At 44.5% G+C, this 21,578-nt stretch overlaps 2 protein-coding genes across 3 annotated transcripts in view; both read left to right on the forward strand.

Annotated features, from left to right (window-relative positions):
* Positions 1-21,578, forward strand: part of LOC138141729 (transmembrane protein 182-like) — a 276,562-nt gene that overhangs the window by 96,867 nt on the left and 158,117 nt on the right. The gene's annotated exons all lie outside the window — the stretch shown is intronic.
* The window catches only part of LOC138141728 (sodium/hydrogen exchanger 2-like), a 104,604-nt gene continuing 101,532 nt past the window's right edge, over positions 18,507-21,578 (forward strand). The window contains exon 1 of the mRNA XM_069062559.1: positions 18,507-18,998. Within this exon, the coding sequence (XP_068918660.1) occupies positions 18,608-18,998 (391 nt within the window). The 5' untranslated portion in view covers positions 18,507-18,607. The remainder of the gene's footprint in view (positions 18,999-21,578) is intronic.

Genomic DNA, 21,578 nt, shown 5'->3' on the forward strand with positions numbered 1-21,578 from the left:
CTATCCCTCCCTCCATCCCTCCCTCCCTCCATCCATCCATCCATCCATCCATCCATCCATCCATCCATCCATCCATCCCTCCCTCCATCCATCCATCCATCCATCCATCCATCCCTCCCTCCATCCATCCCTCCATCCATCCATCCATCCATCCATCCCTCCATCCATCCATCCATCCATCCATCCATCCATCCATCCATCCATCTATCCCTCGCTCCATCCATCCCTCCATCCCTCCATCCATCCATCCCTCCATCCATCCAGACTTTGTTGCTACACATACTTCCACTGGTTAGAGCCTATATTGGTTGTGGAGGATGAACAAATATAACCTGAAGTTCAAGCCTGGATCATTTGCATGACTGTCTTCACTGATAAGGACTCTCTGTTGCATACTAACTTGGGAGGAGAGAGCCATCCTTCCTGCTTGGGTCCCAGATCCTCTCTGGGGAGAATTCTCAAAGGAAGGGAACAGATTCTGGACGTCAGACATATTGGGGAGATGTAGGGGTGTGCTGGTGCCAGCTCATCCTGGCTTACAGGCACCAATCATTAAATTGTCCATGCAAGCATTTACACTTCAGAATTTGGCAAATGCTACAAAGCAGGGCTTGATTTATTGTTTTGTTGGTTGTCTAGACTTTCCAAGGGAGAAAATGTTAGCAGTGCCAATCCAGCTTAAAAGTATATCCTGCTTTTCCCAAGAGCCAATTACTAAACATTTACTAGCACAAACCTGGGAGGATGACTTTTCCCTACTTGTCTGTTTCCAAAGTCTGTTCTTTTTCTTTTTAGATTCTCCCCAAGGGTCTGGAATGTGTATCCTCTTTTGAAGCAGGAAATAAGAAGAAAGTCTCTCTCCTAAGCAGTTGGGCTAAGTGACTGCCAAGTCCTCCACCAACCGGGAGAGTCTTATACAGATAGTCCAGGCTTCAGCCCCCAGTTCCACAAAATTTTGACAGGGCCTGGCCCCTGCTGTGATGGGGCTTCCAGTCTGCTGGGGATGAGATCCAAACACAGGCCAGGATAATGGGCTACCTTGTCTAATAAATGCATCATAGAAAGGCCAAGTCAGGCACAGTTTGGGTTCTGAAAGTCACCTCTTCCCACTGACTGACAAGACTTTCCTACAATTTTCTGTAATATTCTACAAGATCTAGAGCTACAAGGGATCTTAGAGGCTATCTAGTTAGAATTTCTCCTTTCACAGATGAAGCAGCAGGTCTAGAGAATCAAATCAAATCATCAAGCTGTTACAAATCACTATATGCTAGGCAGGCACAGGTAGGACAGCTAAGTGGCACCATAGTGCACAGAGTGCTGGGGCTGGAGTCAGAAAGACTCCTCTTAGTGAGTTTAAATCCATCCTCTGATGTGTGACCCTGGGCAAGTCACTTAACCATTTTTGCTTCAGTTTCCTCATTTGTAGAATGAGTTGGAAAAGAAAATGGCAAATCACTCCAGTATCTCTACCAAGAAAACCCCAAATGTGGTCACAGAGAAATCAGACCTGACTGAAAACGACTAAACAACAATAGCATGGGACATCCAGCTGGAGATGTTTAACTGCAATGTTAGAGGTCATGAGAGAGGTTAGGGCTAGGTAAAGAGCTGTATAGAGATGACCACTGAATCCAGGGGAGCCGACGAGATCACCAACTGAGATATTGCAGAGGGAGAATAGAAGAGGGCCCAGGACAGAGCTTGGGGTCACCTACCATTAGCAGACTAGATCGAGATAAAGATTCAGTAGAAGAGACTGAGAACATGGGGAAGCTGTCTCTAGCCAGCTGTGAGGGAGCTGGTGGTTGAAGTGATCCTTTGACTTACCTGGCACATGCCCCTTCTTCTGTCACCTTCTGGCACTGGCCAGTGCTTTGGACTGAGGGCAGACCTCATTAGGTCCTCTGTGATTCCATGTCATAACACTAACACCAATAAATAGCTGGAAAGCATTTATTTAATATGAATAGCTGAGCTCTTCATTTTAAAGTCTTTAATAGAATAGTTAAATAGTTAAAATATTAATGAACAAAGAAATATGTGCCAGCAGAATTCAGTACCAACACTAAATGTATCCACCAGTATAAGTTTGCCTTCAGATCAGTGGCCTCAGAGCTATCAAGAAAGCTAATATAGTTCAGTTCTTTCTTTAAAAGTAGGCCTTTGCTTTTTTTCCTCCTCTGATGCCACCTCATGGTTTGGGGGGCACTTGGTTACAAAAGGGTGTGTCCATGGCACATAGACTCTGACATATCCTATGGCACTGGGAAATTGATAAATGTGAGCTCAGAGGCATATAGTGTTGTCACCAAAGGATAAAATATTTGTCTACATCATCTCACAAAGATTGTCCTTGAAGTGTTGAGCGTATGTCAGAGTAGCATAGTGGAAAGAGAAGTGAACTTGGAGGCAAAGGGATCGAGTCCTGGCCCTACTACCTGCTATCTGTGTGACATTGGCCCGATCCCTTCCCCTCTCCAGGCCTCCATCTCCTCCTCTTTAATGGAGTGGAATGTCCTAGATTGGAAGTAACAAATTCATGCCCCAGATTAAAATGTAATTGGAAAATATTTAACAAAATTTAAAAAGATACAGCACAACCTAGATAATGTTAGCATGTAGTTTTCTTTCTTTTTTTTAAACATATAGTTTTCTAAGTCAATATGTGGCCCATAGGAATCTCTTTCTCTTTGAATTTGACACCCCTGGCCTAGATGACATCTGAGGCCCCTCCCAGCTTTAAATCTTATGATTGCCATCTTCTTCCCTACCAATATGATCACAAATCCTTGAAGCCTAGAAGGAAGTGAAAATGAGCCTAAGCATCTACTTCCTCTTTCCCAGGCTGCCTTTTCTCTGCCACAGCTCCTGTACAGACTGCCCTTCCCTGCAGAACTGCCCTGCTGGTGATGGGCTGAGACCACAGGACCAGCAAAGTTCAGCCAGAGGGAGCATCTTCCCCAAAGCTACAGGATCCCAATAACACTGGCCTTTCTCTGTGTAAGGAAGCTCCACCAGATAGAGCCCTGAACACACAGCAGACGGTGTAGTGATCTCTCAAAGGCGTGACTGGTCAAGTCTGAGGTGCTGAAGGACTTTTCCAGGTACTAAAGACCTGGTATAGAAAGTCCTTGACCTGCCAAATGATTCAGTAAGAGAAGGGACATTTTTTGTCAGTGGAGTGACATTAAAGAAGTTCCATTACCATCTGTCTGCCCCCTGCTCCCCAAGAACCCCGGGCCTGTCCATCTGACTACTTTTCCCTCCTATATGTGATGTGAACTCCTCGTGAGCATGGACTGTCTCTCTTTTCTGTTTATATCGCAGCACTTAGCATACTGATATAGTAAGCACTTAATCAATGATTTTTTATTCATCCATACATTCACAAATAAATCCAGTAAGAGAAAGACTCCACACCTTCTTCTGGTTCTCCATTTCAGTGTTTGATTTATCCAAAAATGTATTTAGTCCCTACGGGCGTGCTGGTACTGTGCTGAGGAAGGGGACGTCTGCCCCCAGCATGCAGAATGGGCGGATAAGAACAGTGACTGTGAAGGGAGCACTTGCTCCGTCAGACACTGCATCCGCTGCACCCTGGGCCATCGCCAGTCATCCTGACTTTCGTCCTATCACTGGACTTCTAGGACTCGGGGAGAGAGTGAGGTTGATGACTTTGTGCAGCTCTGCTTCACTGAAATCAATTCACATGCAAGTTGTGATTACATTGTGATGTCCTTGACCCCCTTTCAAATCAAAGGGTGAACAACAACGACAAAAACACCTGTGCTAAAGGCTGGGGGTACAGAGACCAAAATGAAAAGCCCTTGCCCTCAAGGAGCTTATGTGATGCTAGTTCTACTTGGTGGGATACAAACTGTACAGAGATAAATTCATACAAAATATGTACAAAGTATGTTGTAACTTTTGGGGGCCACTAACAACTTAGGGGATCAGAAGTTTAATGTAGGAGGTGGCAACTGAATTGAGCCTTAAAGGGAAGTAGAGATTCCAAGGGGAGGATTGAGGAGGGAGAGCATTCCAGGGGTGAGGGACAGTTATTCAAAAGTATGGAGATGGGAGATGGCATGTAGTGCATAGGAAGTAGCAAGTCAGCCAGTTTGGTTCAAGCATAAAGGGCCTGACAGGGAAGAATGTGAAATCAGAGTGGAAATATAAACTGGAGTCAATGTGAAGGCCTTTAAATACCAAAGGCTCTCCTGTTTTCATTTAAATCCTTTCCTCATGTTCCATTCATAAATATCCTTCAGATGCTTGAAGACGACTGTGCCTTTATGCCTTAGCTTTCTATTCTTTTAACTAAACCATTCTAATTCCTTTAACTTTATTAGTTATGCTCTTTGTAAAGGCAACAAATAGAGACCATACTCTTTGATTTTTAAAAAAATAAAGTTTTAGGGCTACTGGCCCTGGAAGTCAGGAGGACCTGAGTTCAAATTTGGCCTCAGACACTTAACATTTACTAGCCATGTGATTTTGGGCAAGTCACAACCCCAATTGCCCTGCCTTCCCCCCTCCAAAAAGCAAAAAATAAAAAATAAAGTTTTTCAATTATCAAACATTTATTTTTTCTCCCTTCCACCTACTCCTCTGGAAATAAAGAAAAACAAAATTCTTGTAACAAATATGCATAATTGAGCAAGACAAATTCCCACATTGACCATGTATAAAAGTATATGTCTCATCCTGCATCTTGAATCTATTACCTTGAATCAGGAGTTGGGTAACATGCTGTATCACCGAGTCTCTGGAATCATGGTTAGTCATTGTATTGATCATGCTTCTTAAGTCTTTCAACATTGTTCATTTTTACAATGTTACTGCTATAGTATAGATTTTTCTTCTGGTACTACTCACTTGACTCTGTCAGTGTCACTGGGTCAGAAGGTATGTACCTCTTGACTTTTTGGGCACCATTCCAAATTACTTTCCGTAATGACTAGGCCAATTCACAGGCCCACCAGCAGTGAACCAACGTGACTGCTTTCCCATAGCACCTCCAACATTTGTTACTTTTTCTTCTCTTTTTTGGGGCAACTTTGATTAGTGTCCCTTTTGTATTTTGGACATAAGACCTTTACCACAGACCCTCCACCCCACCCCCACTTAACTGTTTCCCTTCTAATCAGCCATATTGGATTTGTTTATTCAAAAACTTTTAAATTTTGTGTGATCAAAAATGTCCATTTTCTCTCCTGTGTTCCTCTCTATTTCTTGTTTGGTCAGGAACTCTTCTCTTAGTCGTACATCTGACAAGAATTTCCCTATTTTTTCCTCTAATTTGCTTATGATGTCATCCTTTAGGTCTAAGTCATATATGCATTTGAGGCCCATCTTGGTATATGGTATGAAGTGTTAAATGTTGTGCTTTGTAAGGGCGCTGTGCTGATGGTGTATTTAATATGAAAAGATTGGTCTCAGAAGATTGGAGTCTTTGGGTTTTCCAACTTTGTTGAGGGGTAGGGAGTGGTTTTATTCTGCAACTAAAAGAGGAAGTAAAGACTGTGCTGGGCCTCCTCTCCTCAGTGGGATCAAGTGTCAGAGGCTGATTGATTGTCTTGGCAGGTTGGATGAATGGGGGTTAGATCAGATGCATGAAAGGAAAGTGAGCCAGGAAGAAGGCCTTATCACAGGGGATTAGACACATTCATCTAGAATGTGTAATTAAATAAGGTCCTGGAATGAAATGGGAAATAAAGCAGCCCCTCATATTTTTGTTCATGGGGATCCTAAGTCATGAATTTAGTTAGCTTCATAGGTCTAGAACTGGAAGAGACTTGAGAGGTCTTTTAATCCAGCACTTCTTAAACTCCCATATGGTGTTGAGAGCCACAAATTAAGAAGTGCTGAAAGGGTCTTGAGTGGAGAAAGTTTAAGGAGCCCTGATTAGTCCAACTCCTTTACCTTGTAGATTAGGACACTGAGGTTCACTCACAGTAAGTGGCAGGGGCAGGCTTTGAACCCACATCCTCTTACTTAAGATCCATGAATTTTCCTACTGCCTCCTGAATGAAGCCATCCCCAAACTTCTCTAGCCCACAGGGATTGTTCCCTCGCTTGAACTCAAACATTCATAATTGGAAAGGACCTTAGATTTTTGGGGGGACATACAAGTACTCAGATAAGTGTAATATGAGTTAGAGCATGATGAGGTTGTAGGAGGTTGCTAAGACAATTTGAAGAGTCAGAGGACATTTTCACCCTGGGGTAGGGGAGGGAGGAGAGTTAGGGAAAGCCTGCTGGAGGAGGTGGTACCTGTGTTGATACTTGAAGGATTAGAAGAATTCTGACAAGGAGAGAGTGTAGGATGAGAGAAGGGGAATAATATGCTAGTAGGCAGAAAAGGCCTTAAATGCCAGGCTAAATAATTTGTATCTTGTCCTGTTGGCAGTAGGGAACCACTGAACATTCTTAAGCAGGATCAGACCTCTTCTTTAGGAAGATTGTCTTGGAGACTGTGTGAAGGATGGATTGGAGGAGGGTGGGACTAGAGGCAGGGAGATCATCTAGAAGGCTTGTCCTATATATTGTGTTTTCTGCATTCTGTTAATTGGTGGCAGAGGTGTGTTGGAGTCAGCCCAAACCACCTAGCAAGAGCTAATTGTTGAATTTGCAGCATGAGCATTTGCACTTCAGAAAAATACCAACTAGGGCTCTATTTATTGTTTTGTTGATTAAGCTTAAGAAGGTGATGAAGAAAAGGTCAGTAATGCAGGTTAAACTTAGAAGTGTGTTGTCTCTTTGGAGAATCAGATAGTTAAACGTCTACTGGCACACCTTTGTGTGTATCCCTAGGGGGAGTCTCATGCACTGGACTGTGCTTTGAGCTGCCAGAATTCTTAGGCCTGAGAAATGATGATTCTGTATCCCAAAGTCATTGACAAGTGCATCCTTGACCATGTCTTCTGAGTTCTTCCCTCTTGGCAGACCATGGACATACCTGGCTTGGGGGTTGAGAGATCTTGAGTGGCTTTTATCTCTGACAGGGTGTTTGCTGTGTGTGACACCCATGCTATTTACAGACTTTCCTTGTCTCATAGCTCAGATGTTTTTCTTTTTGGAAGGGAAAGCACCATGAATCCCTCGAGCCAGAGACTATCTTATGTAAAATCAAAGTGACTGATTTAAGTCATATCAATAAACATGCATTAAGTGCTTACTCTGGACCAGACACCATTTTAAGCAATGGGAATACAGATACAAGCAGAAAACCATTTCTTGTCCTCAGGGAGCTTATATTCTAAAGTAGGAAGACAACATACAAAGTTTAATAATTGTGGTTATTTGGCTTTTCTTTGTAATCTAAACAACTATTCTCTTGTGCTCTTGGTTACTCAGGGATAGTAGATTAGAAGCAGCTGGTGGTGTCCTGGGGGTGGGGCAACACGTGTAGCTGATTAAGACAATTCATTTCCAAGGGAAATGGAAGGGTATCTGAATTGAGAGCCAAGTAATTTTAAGAAACTTAAAGGTTAGGGTAGATCAGCACCAGGGATTTTTTGGAGAACTGAAATACAAGAGGGCATCAAGAAACGAGTTGCAAGAATGATTACTTCAGGAGGGATAGGGCTCCCTCCTCTTTAGAGAATGTCAGATGGAGGTTAAAATTTGGGAATGTTATAGGGAAGATTCCTGTTAAGGTACATGTTCCAGCAGATGAACTTGGAGGTCCTTTGCATCCCCCAAATTCTGTGAGTCTGTGAGTAGAAATGGAGGGATCAGTAGATAAGATGCTGGAGTGTTAGGAAGCTCCTCATCTTTCTTAACCTGTCTCCCTTTCTTGAGTCTTTGTTTCCCCGGTTCTGACCTGTACTGACATGCTGCCTCAGTTCTTCCCAATAAGGCCTTGATTTTGGACAGTATAGTGGAATGGGAGCTCCAAGGCTTCTCCTCTAATCCTAACTCTGCCACTGAACAGCTGTAGGATCTTGTATGAGTCACTTAATCTTGTTGAGTCTATTTCCTCTTTTGTAAAACAGTTTCCCTACCTTGTGGAGCTATGGTGAAAATCCAGGGAGAGAATATACAGATAGTACATTGTGATAGCTTTTGTCAGTCAACAAGCATTTATTAAGCTCCTACTAAGTGCTGGGGATTCAAAGAAAGGCCACCTCCTTCTCTACCCCCCTGTTACAGTCTCCTCTCAAGGGAAGGGGAGACAACATGTAAATAACTATACACATATACAGTATAGGCCCATACACAGAGTGGAGGAAGGTAATCTGAAAGGTGAAGGCACTAGTAGCTGGCAAGGCTGGGGAAGCCTCTTGGAAAAGGTGGAATCTGAGCTGAGTCTTGAAGGAAGCCAAGAATTCTCAGAGGCAGAGATTCTAGGCCTGGGGCCAGCTGGTACAAAGACACAGAAATGAGACATGGAGGGTTTTGGTGGGGGGAGTGCAAATAGGCCAGTGGCACTGGAACTTAGAGGGTGTGCAGGGGAGAATTCTGAAGCGCCAGTGGAGTTTATATTGGATCTTGAAGGTGAGGGGTTGGTGATGGATGGGGAAGTGCCATAGTCAGACCTGTACTTTCAGAGAATCACTTTGACAGCAGAGTGGGAGATGGACTTGAGTGGGGAGAGATGACCAAGGAGATCGATCAGGAAGTTTAATCAGAATATTCCAGGGGGAGGTCCCTAAACCAGGGTTGTGGCTGGGTACAGAGCAGGGAGGAGGAGACATATCTGAGAGGTGTTCTGAAGGTAGAAATGACAAGCTTTGGCAGTAGATTGGATCCAGTGATTTAATAAAGGTTGGCACTCAAGTTGGGAACCTGGGTGACTGGTAAGATGGCGGTGCTCTTGGCATAATGGAAAAGTTCAGAAGTGGAGGGGGCTTGGGGTGGGGAGAAGATGAGTTCTGTTTTGGTCACGTAGAATCGGAAGAGCCTCACTTTGAATGAGGTGTCCAAGAGGTAGCTGGAGATGTGCCTCATAAATAATAAGGGCTTTATAAATGCTTATTGACTGACTTCCTCACTGATTGAAGATAAGCCAGACAGTACCTGATAATAGTAGTGTTAATTTGCTGGAAAAGCAAGGAGGGAAAGAAATCAAGGGTGCATGTAGAGGAGTTTTCCTAGGCAAGGAGAAGGGCCACCTCTTCATCCAAACTCAGAGTGAAGGAGGAGACAGTGGGAGAAAATTCAGAGTGATGTGAGATGAAAAGGAGAGGAAAAGAAGAAACTTTCTTGGCAATGGCCTCAGTTTTTCAAATGAAGTATGTTGCAAGATCTTCAGGAGAGAAGGGAGAGAAAGGGTGCTGTGGGAGGCTCGAGGACAGAGTTTTGGAACAGTCACCTTGGAGAGTGAATTCATTAGAGGAAAGTAGAATGATTACCGTACTTCAGTGAAGGCCTAGTTGAGAATAGGTAACAAGAGTGTAGTGGGTCCCGTCAACATGGTGTCCTGATTTCTTCTAGTTCTAAGAGCAAAGGAGGCAAATGGTAAGGGTTGGGGTTTGGCAAGGCCTGGTCAGCAATGGCATAAGGGGAAAAGGCACCCAAGTGGAGAGGACAGTGGAGAATTGAACTGGTTCACCAAAGGATGGAGATAGGGAATGGGGGAGAGTGTGGCCAGAACAGGGGTGATGGCCTGGAAAGAACCAAGTGCTAGAGATACTGGGTCAGAAGAGGTAATTTCAGAGTTCATGAACACAGAAGTGAAACACCTGAGGGTGATGGCAAGGGCCAAGGCTTTGACCATCTCTTTGTATAACTGAAGTGGAATGTAAGGGTCATGGAAGGTGATTGCAGGATTGTGACATTGCAATATTTGAGGGAATATCAAAATATATATTAAAGTCCCTTAGTATGAGAGCATGAGATGGAGAGGAGAGAAAGAGTGAGCCAAGTGTTGAACTCATTGAAGAGGTAAGGAGACTGATCTGGGGATTTGCTGATAACAACTGCCAAGATTTGGGTTGGGTGATCAATTTGGCTAGAGTGAACCTCAGAGGATCAGAGGTTGCTTAGTGAAGGAGGTCGGGGAGGAGTTTGGAAGTGGCAATGGAGAGAGCAAGTTCTCTGATTCCCCTTCTGTGGCCAGTGAGTTAAGAGGCATGAGGGAAAGGATGTTGTTTCGAAGTCACATTTCTTTGAGGGCTAAGAGTGAAGGAGTGAGAAAGAAAAGAGTTTAAGATAAAATGAAGTTTGTTAATTATGGAATAAGAATTCCAGAGGGCAAAAGGAGTGGGTAGATATGGAGTGGGACATTTCAGTATAAGGTTGAGGTAGAGCCTGAGAGCATCCAGTTGAGGTTGGTGAATGATGTTTGTCTCTCAGTAAGCAGAGGTTTTTGATCACTGGGAAGTGGTGGGGTGGGGAACCAAAGTTTGGATTCAGTCAAAGGGCCACACCCAAGGACCTAGAGGGCCACATGTGACCTTGAGACTGCAGGTTCCCCACCCCTGGTATAAGGGGATAGGGGTATGATAACTTTTGAGCAATGAGTCTAGGCAGAATATCAGCAGTTGATGAGAAGTCCACTGAGGGGAAGCATGAGATTAGACAGTTAAAGGTCCTCCCTTGAGATTCAGCCTCTTGGCAGATGGAGATGTTGAGTCTTGTAAGACCTGAGGAGGCCTGCTTCACATTAGGCAGCAACCAGTAGAAGAATGGAAGCCAAGTCAGGAGGCTAAGGTGTCTTAGTCTTTCCTAGATAGTGCGTGGGTGGGGGAACAGGAAATGGAGGAGGTTTTGTCTGAAGAGTGATCTGGCATAGAGAAGGTCCTGGGGATGGGCCCCACTTGGCTGAGAGGTGTGTAGTATTTCCCCCTGCAAATCCCCCCTCCTTGTGATAGTAATGGCAATTAAAGATTCCCCTGTATTGGCTTGGTTTTCAAATTGATTGTATTAAAACCCAGAGTTTGTTAATCCCACCTGTGGGATGGGCTTGTTGATGTGAAAAGAAAGTCCTGAAGTGGGAGGAGCTGGTGACGTAGATTTGGAGAGACACTGGAGAGAGGCGGAAGATCTTTTTTTTTTGGAAGCAGCACCTCGTGGAGAGAGAGAGAGAGACTAAGAGGATTGCTGGTGGCCGCTTTGAATTGCCCTGGACTTTTGAGACCTGCCCCCTGAGCTGCCAAGGACTGAGGAGACATGGCTGTTTTGCTGGTACTTTGTCTGTCTGTTTTGATGTTATTTTGCCAGATTTGTCCACTGGTGAAAGACTGTCCTGTTGAAGAAGTCCTGGAACCTGGCATTTGGTTAAGAAGGCCTGAGACTGTCCTGCAGACAGAGAGTGAATACTGTCCACTGGTGAGGGACAGTGCTGTTGTTGCAGGGGTCTGGAGACTGTCCTGCAGACAGAATGAATACTGTCCACTGGTGAGGGACAGTACTGTTGTTGCAGGGGTCTGGGAGCCTTTCTGTTGGTTCAGAAGCCCTGAAGAAGGATTTTCTTGTTGTATGTTTACAGAAATCCTGGGAGAGGGCTTTGCTAATGTGTTCAGGGGTTCTAGGGCTGTTCTACAGACAGAGGATAAATTCATGAAGGGACTGGCAATGTATCTTATGGCCTTGCTAAGCCTTGTCTCTCCAGGAACTAAGATTGCTGAGAACTTGCCTCCTGTCAAGATGAAGAAAAGACCTCCATTTGGGTATTAAGTGCTGTGTTTAAACTTGATGTAACTCTGGGGTAGATTCAATTGTGATTCAGGGGTGGGGAACTTTTGACCTTTTTGTGTTCTATGGTTGAGCAAATGAATGTATTTTACTTATGTTTGGAAACTAATCTCCATTTGAGAAGAGGGGCTTTGTGGTGGACTTAATTAAGGTATAGCCTAGGGGTGGAGAAGTATTTGGAACAGAGACTTTGTAATTGATTGAATGATTGGAAAGTCCTGGGGTGGGGTAGGCCTTGGAGATTATTTAATCACACTTAGTAAATGCTGTATTTTGAATGATGTCATGTTTTGATCTTCTCTGTTCTGAGTTTGTTACTGAATAAAATAGAGAGCACCTATGCTGGTATTTTGAACCTGGGAAGTTGCCTTCTTTTGGCATTACATTACACTCCTCCATACCCATAAATAGACACAGCCCTAGGGTGTAAAAGTAGGCCAAGGAAGCTGACAGGGCCCCATGGGAAAGAACCACCCAGGGCTGATGCTGGGGATCTTGTTATCACTCATTACTAAACTATCTGATTCCCTTGAGTTTTAAGAAAAATTCTGTTTCCTTGCTGGACTTAGAGTGAAGCAGCATGGGCTAGTGGAGAGAGTATGACCCTGGGTAAGTCACCACTGTTCCTTTCTGGGCCTCATTTTCCCCCTCTGTATCTGAAGCCACTTCTAGGCCTAAGTTCATGCCCCTATGATCTTCTTGCTCACATTAATATCATTATTTATAATTTCCCCATTTTAGCTGTGATGTTATTGCCTTCCTTTACGTATATAGAGTATTTATTTGTTGCAACACTAGAGGGCAGCAAAGAGAAAAAAAACTGTCCATTTTTGTTGAACCAAAACTTTATTTTCATTTTGAAGGACTGGCTAAGGTGACCTGAGTTTTTGAATGGCTTTCCCTGCTCTATCCTTGCTTACCCTGCTCACTCAGATTTGTGTTGACCTGTGAAATTATGGTTCTCTCTCTCTTTTTGTTATAGCTCTATATTTTTCTATTTCTGCTCTCCAGCACGATTGGATGGTTTTTCTCCTATTTCCACTCCCCTGACTATTCTTGTCTAAGCCTGAGGCCTCACTGTCTGCATCTGAGGCAGAAAGGGGTCTGGGACACCAGGACTGTAACCAGACTCAACCACAGGGCAAGGGTAGCAGACCTGGAGTCCTAATGACTGCTAGAGGCTAAAACTCTGGGCATGTCGACTGAATCGAGACAAAAGGTCAGCACCGTGCCCCGTGGTAAGTGCTTAATCAATGCTTGGTGACAACCTCAGCAATATGGCTTGTGAATGGGCACTGCCCATGCTGCCCTCCGTGGGCACAGGTTCCAAAATGTCAGGGGTTCAGTGAACATGGACGGGAAAAAACAAACAAAAACCATCTTTGTTTTCATTAACCTTTGGTGTTCTATGTAATCTTACAATTTGGTTTTATGCTCCATAGGCTTCACCAGACTACCACAGGGGCCCATGACCGACATTACAAGGGTCAAAACCACTTAACGCCTTCACCATTTGTCCAGGCGTTGGGTCTTAATGCCCCCTGCTGGCACCTGCCCCATCACTGCCTTGCCACAGTAGTTTAGTTGGCAGTATTGAATTCGTTTTCTCCTAGTACCCTTTGGGCCCTCGTAGTGACAGGAGGTCCTGGGCAATACTGCCTTCAAAATGATGGACCTCTACACAAAACCATGGAAGTGCTGGAGTTTCACATGTAAGGGCCGTAAGAACAGTGGATCTTCCTTTTCGTATTTCTTCTCTATCTCATTGCCGTGTCTGAAGCTAAGCTATTCATATGATACTTTGATAGATGTGTGGTTTTTCTTTTGATTTTCTTTTTTGTTCTGCACTTGATAATGGGTCTGTGGTCTCGGTCTGGTAACATTTCACACATGCTGGTGCAGCACGCGGGCTGTCTGTTGTCGCAGGCTCTCACCACTCGAGCTGCCCATCCCCTGTGCTCACTGCCCATTTTTCAGATATCTTTCCCCCTCTTTGGATGCACAGATCATCACTGGAAATAAGCTGCAGCCTCCCTCTGTTTATCTCCTTTACATTTCCCCTTGTCTCATCCATGGTTCTGATTCTTATGGGACTGTGATTTTCCATGATTCCCGGCCACATGGCATCCCTGGGAGAATATTGATGTTCACAGGATGGTCTTTTGCTATAGGTGGCAGCTTGGGGTCATTGAAAATCCTGGGCAGTTTTCCAGATGGGATCTCTCCTCCTGTTTACTCTGGGGCACAATTTACTGCCCATATTTAGGGCCCACATGCCATAACTTAGCTATTATTGCAACACTTTTGGTTCTGAGAGTTTAAAAAATTTACATCAATTCACCTTTCTTATAATAATAGCTCACATTTACATATCACTTAAGGTTTGCAAAGCACATGATGTACATGCTATTATTTGACCCTCACAACAAGCCTGAGAAGTATATACTGTTACTATCCTAATTTTACAGATGGGGAAACTGAAGCTCAGAGCATTGAAATGACTTGACCAGGGTCATACAGCTACTCAGTATCTGCTGTAGAAGTCAAACCCTGGTCTTCCTGATTCTAAATCTGGAGCTTGATCTAAGCCCCAAGACCCTAACAGACATGGCTGACCATAAGTATTCTGTCTTTTAGGGAGTGGCTGCCAGGCCACATATTTCTGTGTTAAGGCTGACCAGGGGCTTGCTAGAACTTTGGCAGACCCCCATTGCTTTAGCACTGCACTCTAAGGAAGAGGATATGTGTCCCTGAAGAGGAACTGAGCTAGTTAGAGCCACACTCCATATCCCCTGACCCTGCTAATTATTGGTCCATAAAGACTCTGGAGGAAAGAAGGTATGCACACATCCTTTGGTGGATTGGAGGCTGGGCTACATTAATACAGGAAGACTTTGTGAAGGAGGTGGCCCTCAAGCTATGATGGAAAGTAGGAGTTGGCTATAGTAGGGCTGGCAGAGTGAAGAGAACATTCTGGGTCTACAGGACACATGGGGCATAGACTTAGAGGTTGTAGAGGGAGGAGTGGAACATCATCCTTCTATCAACTCCTTTTTTCTGCCCCTTCCAAATAGTAGGAATGATAGCAACAACATAATCTCAACCAACTACATGTTGACAAAGAAACAGTGAACAAAGGGATGAGTCAGTTTAGGAAGCAGTATTTGAATTCATGTCTTTCAGGCTCCTCGTCCAGCTCTGGAACCAAAAGAATGGCAAATAGCAAACAAGCAAATAGGATGCTTTTGTTCTGGGACCTTCAGATCAGTTAGAAATTTTGCCTCCTCTGTTGGTTTTCTTCCCTCCTTCCCTCCCACCCTCCCTTCCTTCCTTAATCCATCTTTCCCTTCCTCTCTCTTTTCTCTTCTTTTTAAAAGAATATAACTGTAGTCAGTATGAATCCAGCTCTGATTCTGCTGATTTCACTGTTTTCCATATTTCCTTATATGCATCATATTTATCTTTTTTTAAACAGCACTAACATATTCCATTACTAGACCATAATTGATTCAGCCATTCTCCAATTGTTGGACATATATTTGTTTCCAGTTTCTTGCTCTTACAAATTGAGCAGCTATGGATATGAACTTTGAATGGGAATATGAATATTTCCCTTTTTATGACATTTTGGGGATATGGTTCTAGCAGTGCAGTTTAATAACTTTATATATTTGCTTTGGTGCATTGATTTCTTCCTTCAATACCTTTCATCATTTACATGGATACTGAATATTTAAAAATTAATTTCCTATTCCAGAACTTGTGGCCTGATTGAAGTTTGTATAGAGTCTAATTAGCACTTGCTGATAGCAAAGTGGTTAAATGCCCAGTAGAAGATGCTGGGAAACAAAAAAGTAGATGGAGAAGGCAGAAGCCCCAAGTTCATATGAAAATCCAACTTGCAGCTTTTCCCTGTACTTTTCAGTTAATGCCTTGCTTTTTCATTTAATTCCTTTTTAGGACAGACTTGTTGTTGACAAATGAAAGGCCCATGCATTGGTGATTCTGCATCTCCAAACTAGTCCCAATTTGCTGAAAAATGGGTCATTGATTTGTCATTAGTGGTTGGTTGGATGGTGTTTGGACAGCTAAGGAAAAATGGGTTATGGATTTATCTAATAGCCTTGGGCTTCCATGTTTTAATTACCCATGTTCTTTGTGATTAGTCAGTCATGTTGCAAATGCTCAGGACATCCTGCTATGTGAAATCCTTGTTCTCTCTGTCTCTGTCTCTCTCTCTGTCTCTCTCTCTTTCTCCCTCTCTTTCTCCCTCTCTTTCTCCCTCTCCCTCCCTCCCCCCCTCCCCCTCCACACAGAAACTCTCCCTCCCCTCTTTCCCTCTCTCCTGACAAAGCAGTTACGTTAGGATTAAGAGCATTGGAATCAAGATACTTCGAGGATAACTTTTTTTCCTTCATTTTTACTGTCTGTGATCTCTGCACAAGGACACAATATATCTCTTTTCTAGGCTTCATAGTGGTATCTGTTGCAACCTTTCAAATCCATATCACCAACATCCCCAAGTCTTCATGGGCTACCTCCCATGAAGGTTATTCTAGAGGTTATATGAAATATTACATATTTTCCCTTGAAAAATGTGATTTAGTTTTGTATATGTCAGTTGAATCTTTGAAAGAAGGGGGGAAGATGGTGTTTTAAAACTGAGGAAAAATACAATTGCAGTTTTCAAGAATCACCTGTGTTCAGACTAGGCTTCTTTTGTCTGTCTGCTATGGGATTCTTCTATATCTGTTCAGATGTGGCCTCTGAATAGGCCGTATGACAAGGCAGACCTGGGGAGGAAGAGCACAGGGAGAGAGTCTGTACTTTTTGTACTTTTCCGATGACTCTTGGTCTCTCTGAAGCCACCTTCTCCTGGTTTCCAGTAGCACAACCCATCTGCTTTTTGCTTTTGCCTTTTCTTGTAGTTACTACCCAGATCTTATCTAATATTTGCAAGTTGTCAATTTGTCGGTTATAATAACAGGGCCGCTTTTGATAAGTCTCTCCTATTTATTAGTTGGGTGACCTTTCGCTATGCCCTTCTCCTCTCTGGGCTTTAGTCGTCTCCTCTGTATAAAAGGTCACATGGGTACTAAATTTATGGCTTTAAAATTCAGCTCCCGTGACTGCTTGGGTGGACTTTAGTGCTCTCTGTTTCTGTTTCGGTTTGATGCCACCAGCCTGGACATTTCTTAGCCTGGAGCCCTTGGTCCATAACTAGATTTCGGAGGGTCTTGGAACTTGGATGGGAATAATACTGGTCTATTTCAGCATAATTGATTTCCTTTATGAACCTTTGTGTATTTCATTCTAGGCATTTAAAAATGTAATTCTGGAAAGGGGTCCCTAGGCTTCACTGCGCTGTCAGAGAGGTCTGAGTACAGCCAAGGGTAAGAACACTTGGCCTAGATGCTCTGGTAGGTTCTCTGAAGCTCTGCCATCCTGGGCTTCAGCGATTTTGGGAAGAAGCCAAAGTCACTGTCTCCCACTTTGATGGCCTGCAAACCCCTTTCCTCTCAATAATCCTGTGAGAAAGGGCATATAAATATTGTTCTACTCATTTTGTAGATGAGGACAAATTGACGGGCCTTGCCAGCGGTCCCACAGCTAGTAAGCATCTGGGTCAAGTTTGGAACCCAGGTCTCTTGGTTTCACGTCTGATATGTGGCCTCGTAAGCCTGCCTTAGCTACCAAGCAGTATTCTCCAGGTTGTTTATTTCTACTGCCCCTGGAGCCATGGGACATAAGTGAATGAACTGGATAATTGAGAAATACAAACACACCTGACTTCATCCCTCAAGTTTAGAGAAATCAAAGATGAAAAGAGATCCACTGGGCAAGAAGATTTTCCATTGCATTGATTTGTACTCTCCAGCCTCACACCACTTCTAGCCATCGGAATCATTCGACAAGGAAAAGATAACACACGATTTTCTCAGGACCCTTTGAGGGTCCTCACCCAAAGATATCACACTTGGCCCATTGATGCTTAAAATTGCTTGAACTCTGCCTTGGAGTGGAAGTTTGCCTGGATTTGAATCCTGCCTCAGACTCATCTAGCTGTGTGACTGAGGGAGTCATTTAGCTTTACTGGGCCCCAATTTCCTCATCTAAAGATGAGTATGACAATACATATGAGATAGTGGTTTGCCAATCTAGTGGCAGGCCATGTGCATCTTTAATGGGGGCTGGGCCGAGAAAGAATCTGGAGGTGAAAGTGTAGCCACCAGAAGCCCCAGAAGCCCCAAAAGGATGCTAAAAGCCCTGGAGACCTGCCTTCTTTGGGGCTACTACGGAAGGAGAGAGAGGCAGGCTGGGTTGATAGAGGGAGTAGTGTACTTGGGTCTGGGTTCAAATTAGGCCTCCCATATTTGTACCTACTGTCCCTGAGCCTCAGTTTCCTTCTCTAGTGCACCTTTCAGCTTTAATTCCAGGAGCCTATGATCTTGGCTCAAAGGCAGATCTGGGAGCCATAAGGCAGGTTTCTGCTTGATACTGGTACTTCCTAGCATTTAGAGCCTTCCAAAATTGGAATGGTTAGGCATGCTGCCAGGTCAGGCATGGATGTGTTGGCCTATGTGGTCTTTGAGATCTCTTCCAAATCCGGGGTGCTGTGAATTGCAACTGGTGAGGTCTGCTAGGGAATGAGATTCTCTGGGGATCCCAAAAGGTTCCCAGAAATTGGTACTCCCATGCGAGCTAACTTCCTCGCCAGTCAGTCCAGCCCCAGACTTCTAGTCCCTGCTTCCTTTCCTTTCCCCCGCCCCCTTCTCCCTCCCTTCTCCCACACCCCCTCCCCCCAAGCAGAGGCAGCTCACAGGGGCCAGGGCACGTCTGGCTTGAGGCTGCCGGGAGTAGAGGCAAAGACTGGGAGCTGTGGCTTGGGCACTGACGGGGCCGGGAGTTTGAAGGCTGAGGGAAGATTGAACTAGGCTGAGCCAGGGTAAAGTGCCCTGCCATGGGTGTGGGATTGGCTCTAATCTGTACCCTGCTCCTGGCTGCCTCCCAAGTGGGCAGTGATGCTGTGCACTGGCGACCCCCAGGCACCCATGACCAAGGTAGTGGCAGCTTCTGGGGACTGCAAGGGGACCCGGATCCTGGCAGTGGCTGGAGACCCCGGGAGGTCCAGACCGGTGGCAGTGGCTGGGGCCCCCTGGGCAAGCCGGGCAGTGACTGGGGGCTCCCGGGAGGCCTTGACCATGGCAGCAACTGGGACCCCTCGGGCAGCCCTGCCGATGCCAAGGGCTCGGGGGCCACACACCCACTCTTCTTCTCTCTGGATTACCATCATGTGCAGGTGCCCTTTGAGATCACACTGTGGATCATGCTGGCCTCATTGGCCAAGATTGGTGAGTTGGGAGTCTTTGGCTTGCTCAACCTTCTCTGGATCTTTTCTGGGCACTAATCTGCCCTCTTAGGGCCCAGAGACCAGGGGAGGTGTCAGGGGGCCGTGCAGAGTGGCGTGGGCTTCAGTCCTGAGAAACAACTGAGATTTCTGGGGAAGGGACCGGGTAGCTCAACGGGCTCAGCAGAGTCTGACCTCACTTAATGCCCGTTCGAATTACTTGCTCCCAGCTCCTGTATTGCTCTCTGTATTTGTCTGATGGGTGGTGAAATCTAGGCACCGACCCTTGCCCAGGCTTTGGGGAAAACATCAATACTCTAGTATTATAACAAATTTGCCTGTGTTCAAGTTTCAATCTTTGGCAGGTAGGGACACTCCCAAATCCCTAATTAGTAAAAACTGACCTGTATATAGTGCTTTAAGGTTTGTAGAGAGCTTTACATGCATTATCTCACTTGGTTCTCACAAGAACCCTGTAAGATAAGGACCATTATTATTCCTCTTTTACAGGTGAGGAAACTGAGGCAGACACAATAGAAGGAGCACTGAACTTCAAATCACGGGACCTGCTCTGCCACTCGCTACCTGTGTGACCTTGGTTAAGTCTCTGGGCCTCAGTTTCCTCACCTGTAAAATGAGGGGCGATAGACTAGATGGGCTCTAAGTTCCCTTCCAGCTCTAGACCCAAATTTAATATCCTGTCACAGAGAAAGATCCCATGGTAAAGTGCAGAGCTTTGGCAGGTTTTCATCCTACTTTGTTTCATTGCAAACCCAATACTAGAAGTAGCCGTGCCCAAACCTACTGTAGTCAATAGTTTTATTTGCCAGAACTGTCTTTGATGTTTCTTACCGAGTGTCTTCACATTTCTTTGGGAGACTTTCAAAACTGTCTTCTTTTTTTTTCTAAAAAATTGATTATTTATTTTTTGTTTTCGGCATTCACTTCTATAAGATTTTGAGTTCTGGATTTTCTCCCTTTCCCTCCCCCCTCCCCAGGAAAGCATGCAATATAAGCTCTACATATATATTCCTATTAAACATATTTTCACATTAGTCATGTTGTAAAGGAGAATTAGAACCAATGGGAGAAAGCATGAGAAAAAAGAAACAAAAATCAAAATTGTCTTCTTACATCAGTTATTCTGAAATCTGACACTAACCGGTGCTCAGTTGATACCAGGTCGGATAGTGTATGCAGTGTTTTATACTCATAGCCCCAAAGGGGGGGAGCCATATTTTTTTTAATTGTGTGGCCTATTTTATGTAAAAAATATATCAACGGCCTTGTAAGAAGTTGAACCTGGTGGGCTTTCTCTTTGCAACCTTAGGTCTGGGTCTTCCATGCTGTGGTTACCCAGTAAGTGTTTGCAGAACATGGGGAGTATTATATTGGAATCTTGGCCATTGAGTCTTCAATACTGCTTCCCTTAGCTGTGAGACAAAAGACATTCAGTTTCCAAATGGTTCTAGTCCCCAGTTTTGTGAAAATGACTCTGTTCTGCCATGCAGGGCCCTTAAGTAAAAGAAGCCTTTGTCAATGCTGCTGCTCCAGGAAAGGGGCTTAGATACAGAGCCTGAAGACTTCTTGCTAACAGTATGATAGAGGGCAAGGTCATTTCAGTTCCCCAAGCCTCACTTTCCTCCTGTGTAGAAATGAACAGGCTTGGTTCATGGTCCCTTCCCTGACTGCCTCACTTCAGAGAGCTCAAGGAGATTAGGAATGCAGAAGCATTCTGCAAAGCAGTGTGACAGATTATTCTTATGAAGCTTGTCACTTGTATATATTTGTGGTTTCCTAATACTTACTGGACACTAGAAATGTTGATTTTAATGCCCAGATGAGATTTCAACTTCAGGATTGTGGGCCTAGGAGGGATCTAGAGAAAGTGTCCATCCCTGGGTAGGTAGTCTAGGTAGGACTGCTCTGGCACCATCCCAGATATCAACTGTCTCCCTGACCCATCCTTGGAGTGCTCTCAGAAAACCTGGGGGTGGAGCAGTAATTCCTTTTTAACTCCTTTGCAGCTGCCCAGGGTAGGGAGGTGTGGCTGTATATAGGACACTGGCCTCTTGGATGATGTCCCACAAATCCATTTGGTATTCTACCAAAGGGCGTCCAGTGCTTCAGGGAATGGAAAAGAATTTGCAGTGTTATAAGAGGCAAGACATAAACATGTATGTCTGCAGTGATAAGCAAGTGCATGATTGGGTATGTGCCCAGGGAATGCTAAAGAAAGGGTGTCTGTTCAGTGGGAAGGTCAAGAACTATTGCAGTGGCCCTGTAGGAGGGGCCTGCATTTCACTGACTCAGTGAAGGAAAGCCCCTGGAGGATTACCTGGATTATTATCATCCAAGGACCTGACAAGTGAGGTGTAAGGAGAAACAAGCCTTGGGCAGGTTCTAAGGCTGGTTCTGCCACTAACCAGCTGTGTGTTCTTGGACAAGTCACTTCTCTTGTCTGCACTTTAATTCTCTTATATTCTAAATTGGGGGGGGGTGGATTAGATGACCTCAAAGGTCCCTTCTAAATCTATTGTTCTAAATAAGAATTGAATACCACCCTTAACTCTACCCCCCCCCC

Source organism: Petaurus breviceps, unplaced genomic scaffold, assembly GCF_028583685.1.
Source record: "Petaurus breviceps papuanus isolate PSGF00001 unplaced genomic scaffold, PetGlider_PUasm1.0 90459, whole genome shotgun sequence".
Lineage (NCBI taxonomy): Eukaryota > Metazoa > Chordata > Mammalia > Diprotodontia > Petauridae > Petaurus > Petaurus breviceps.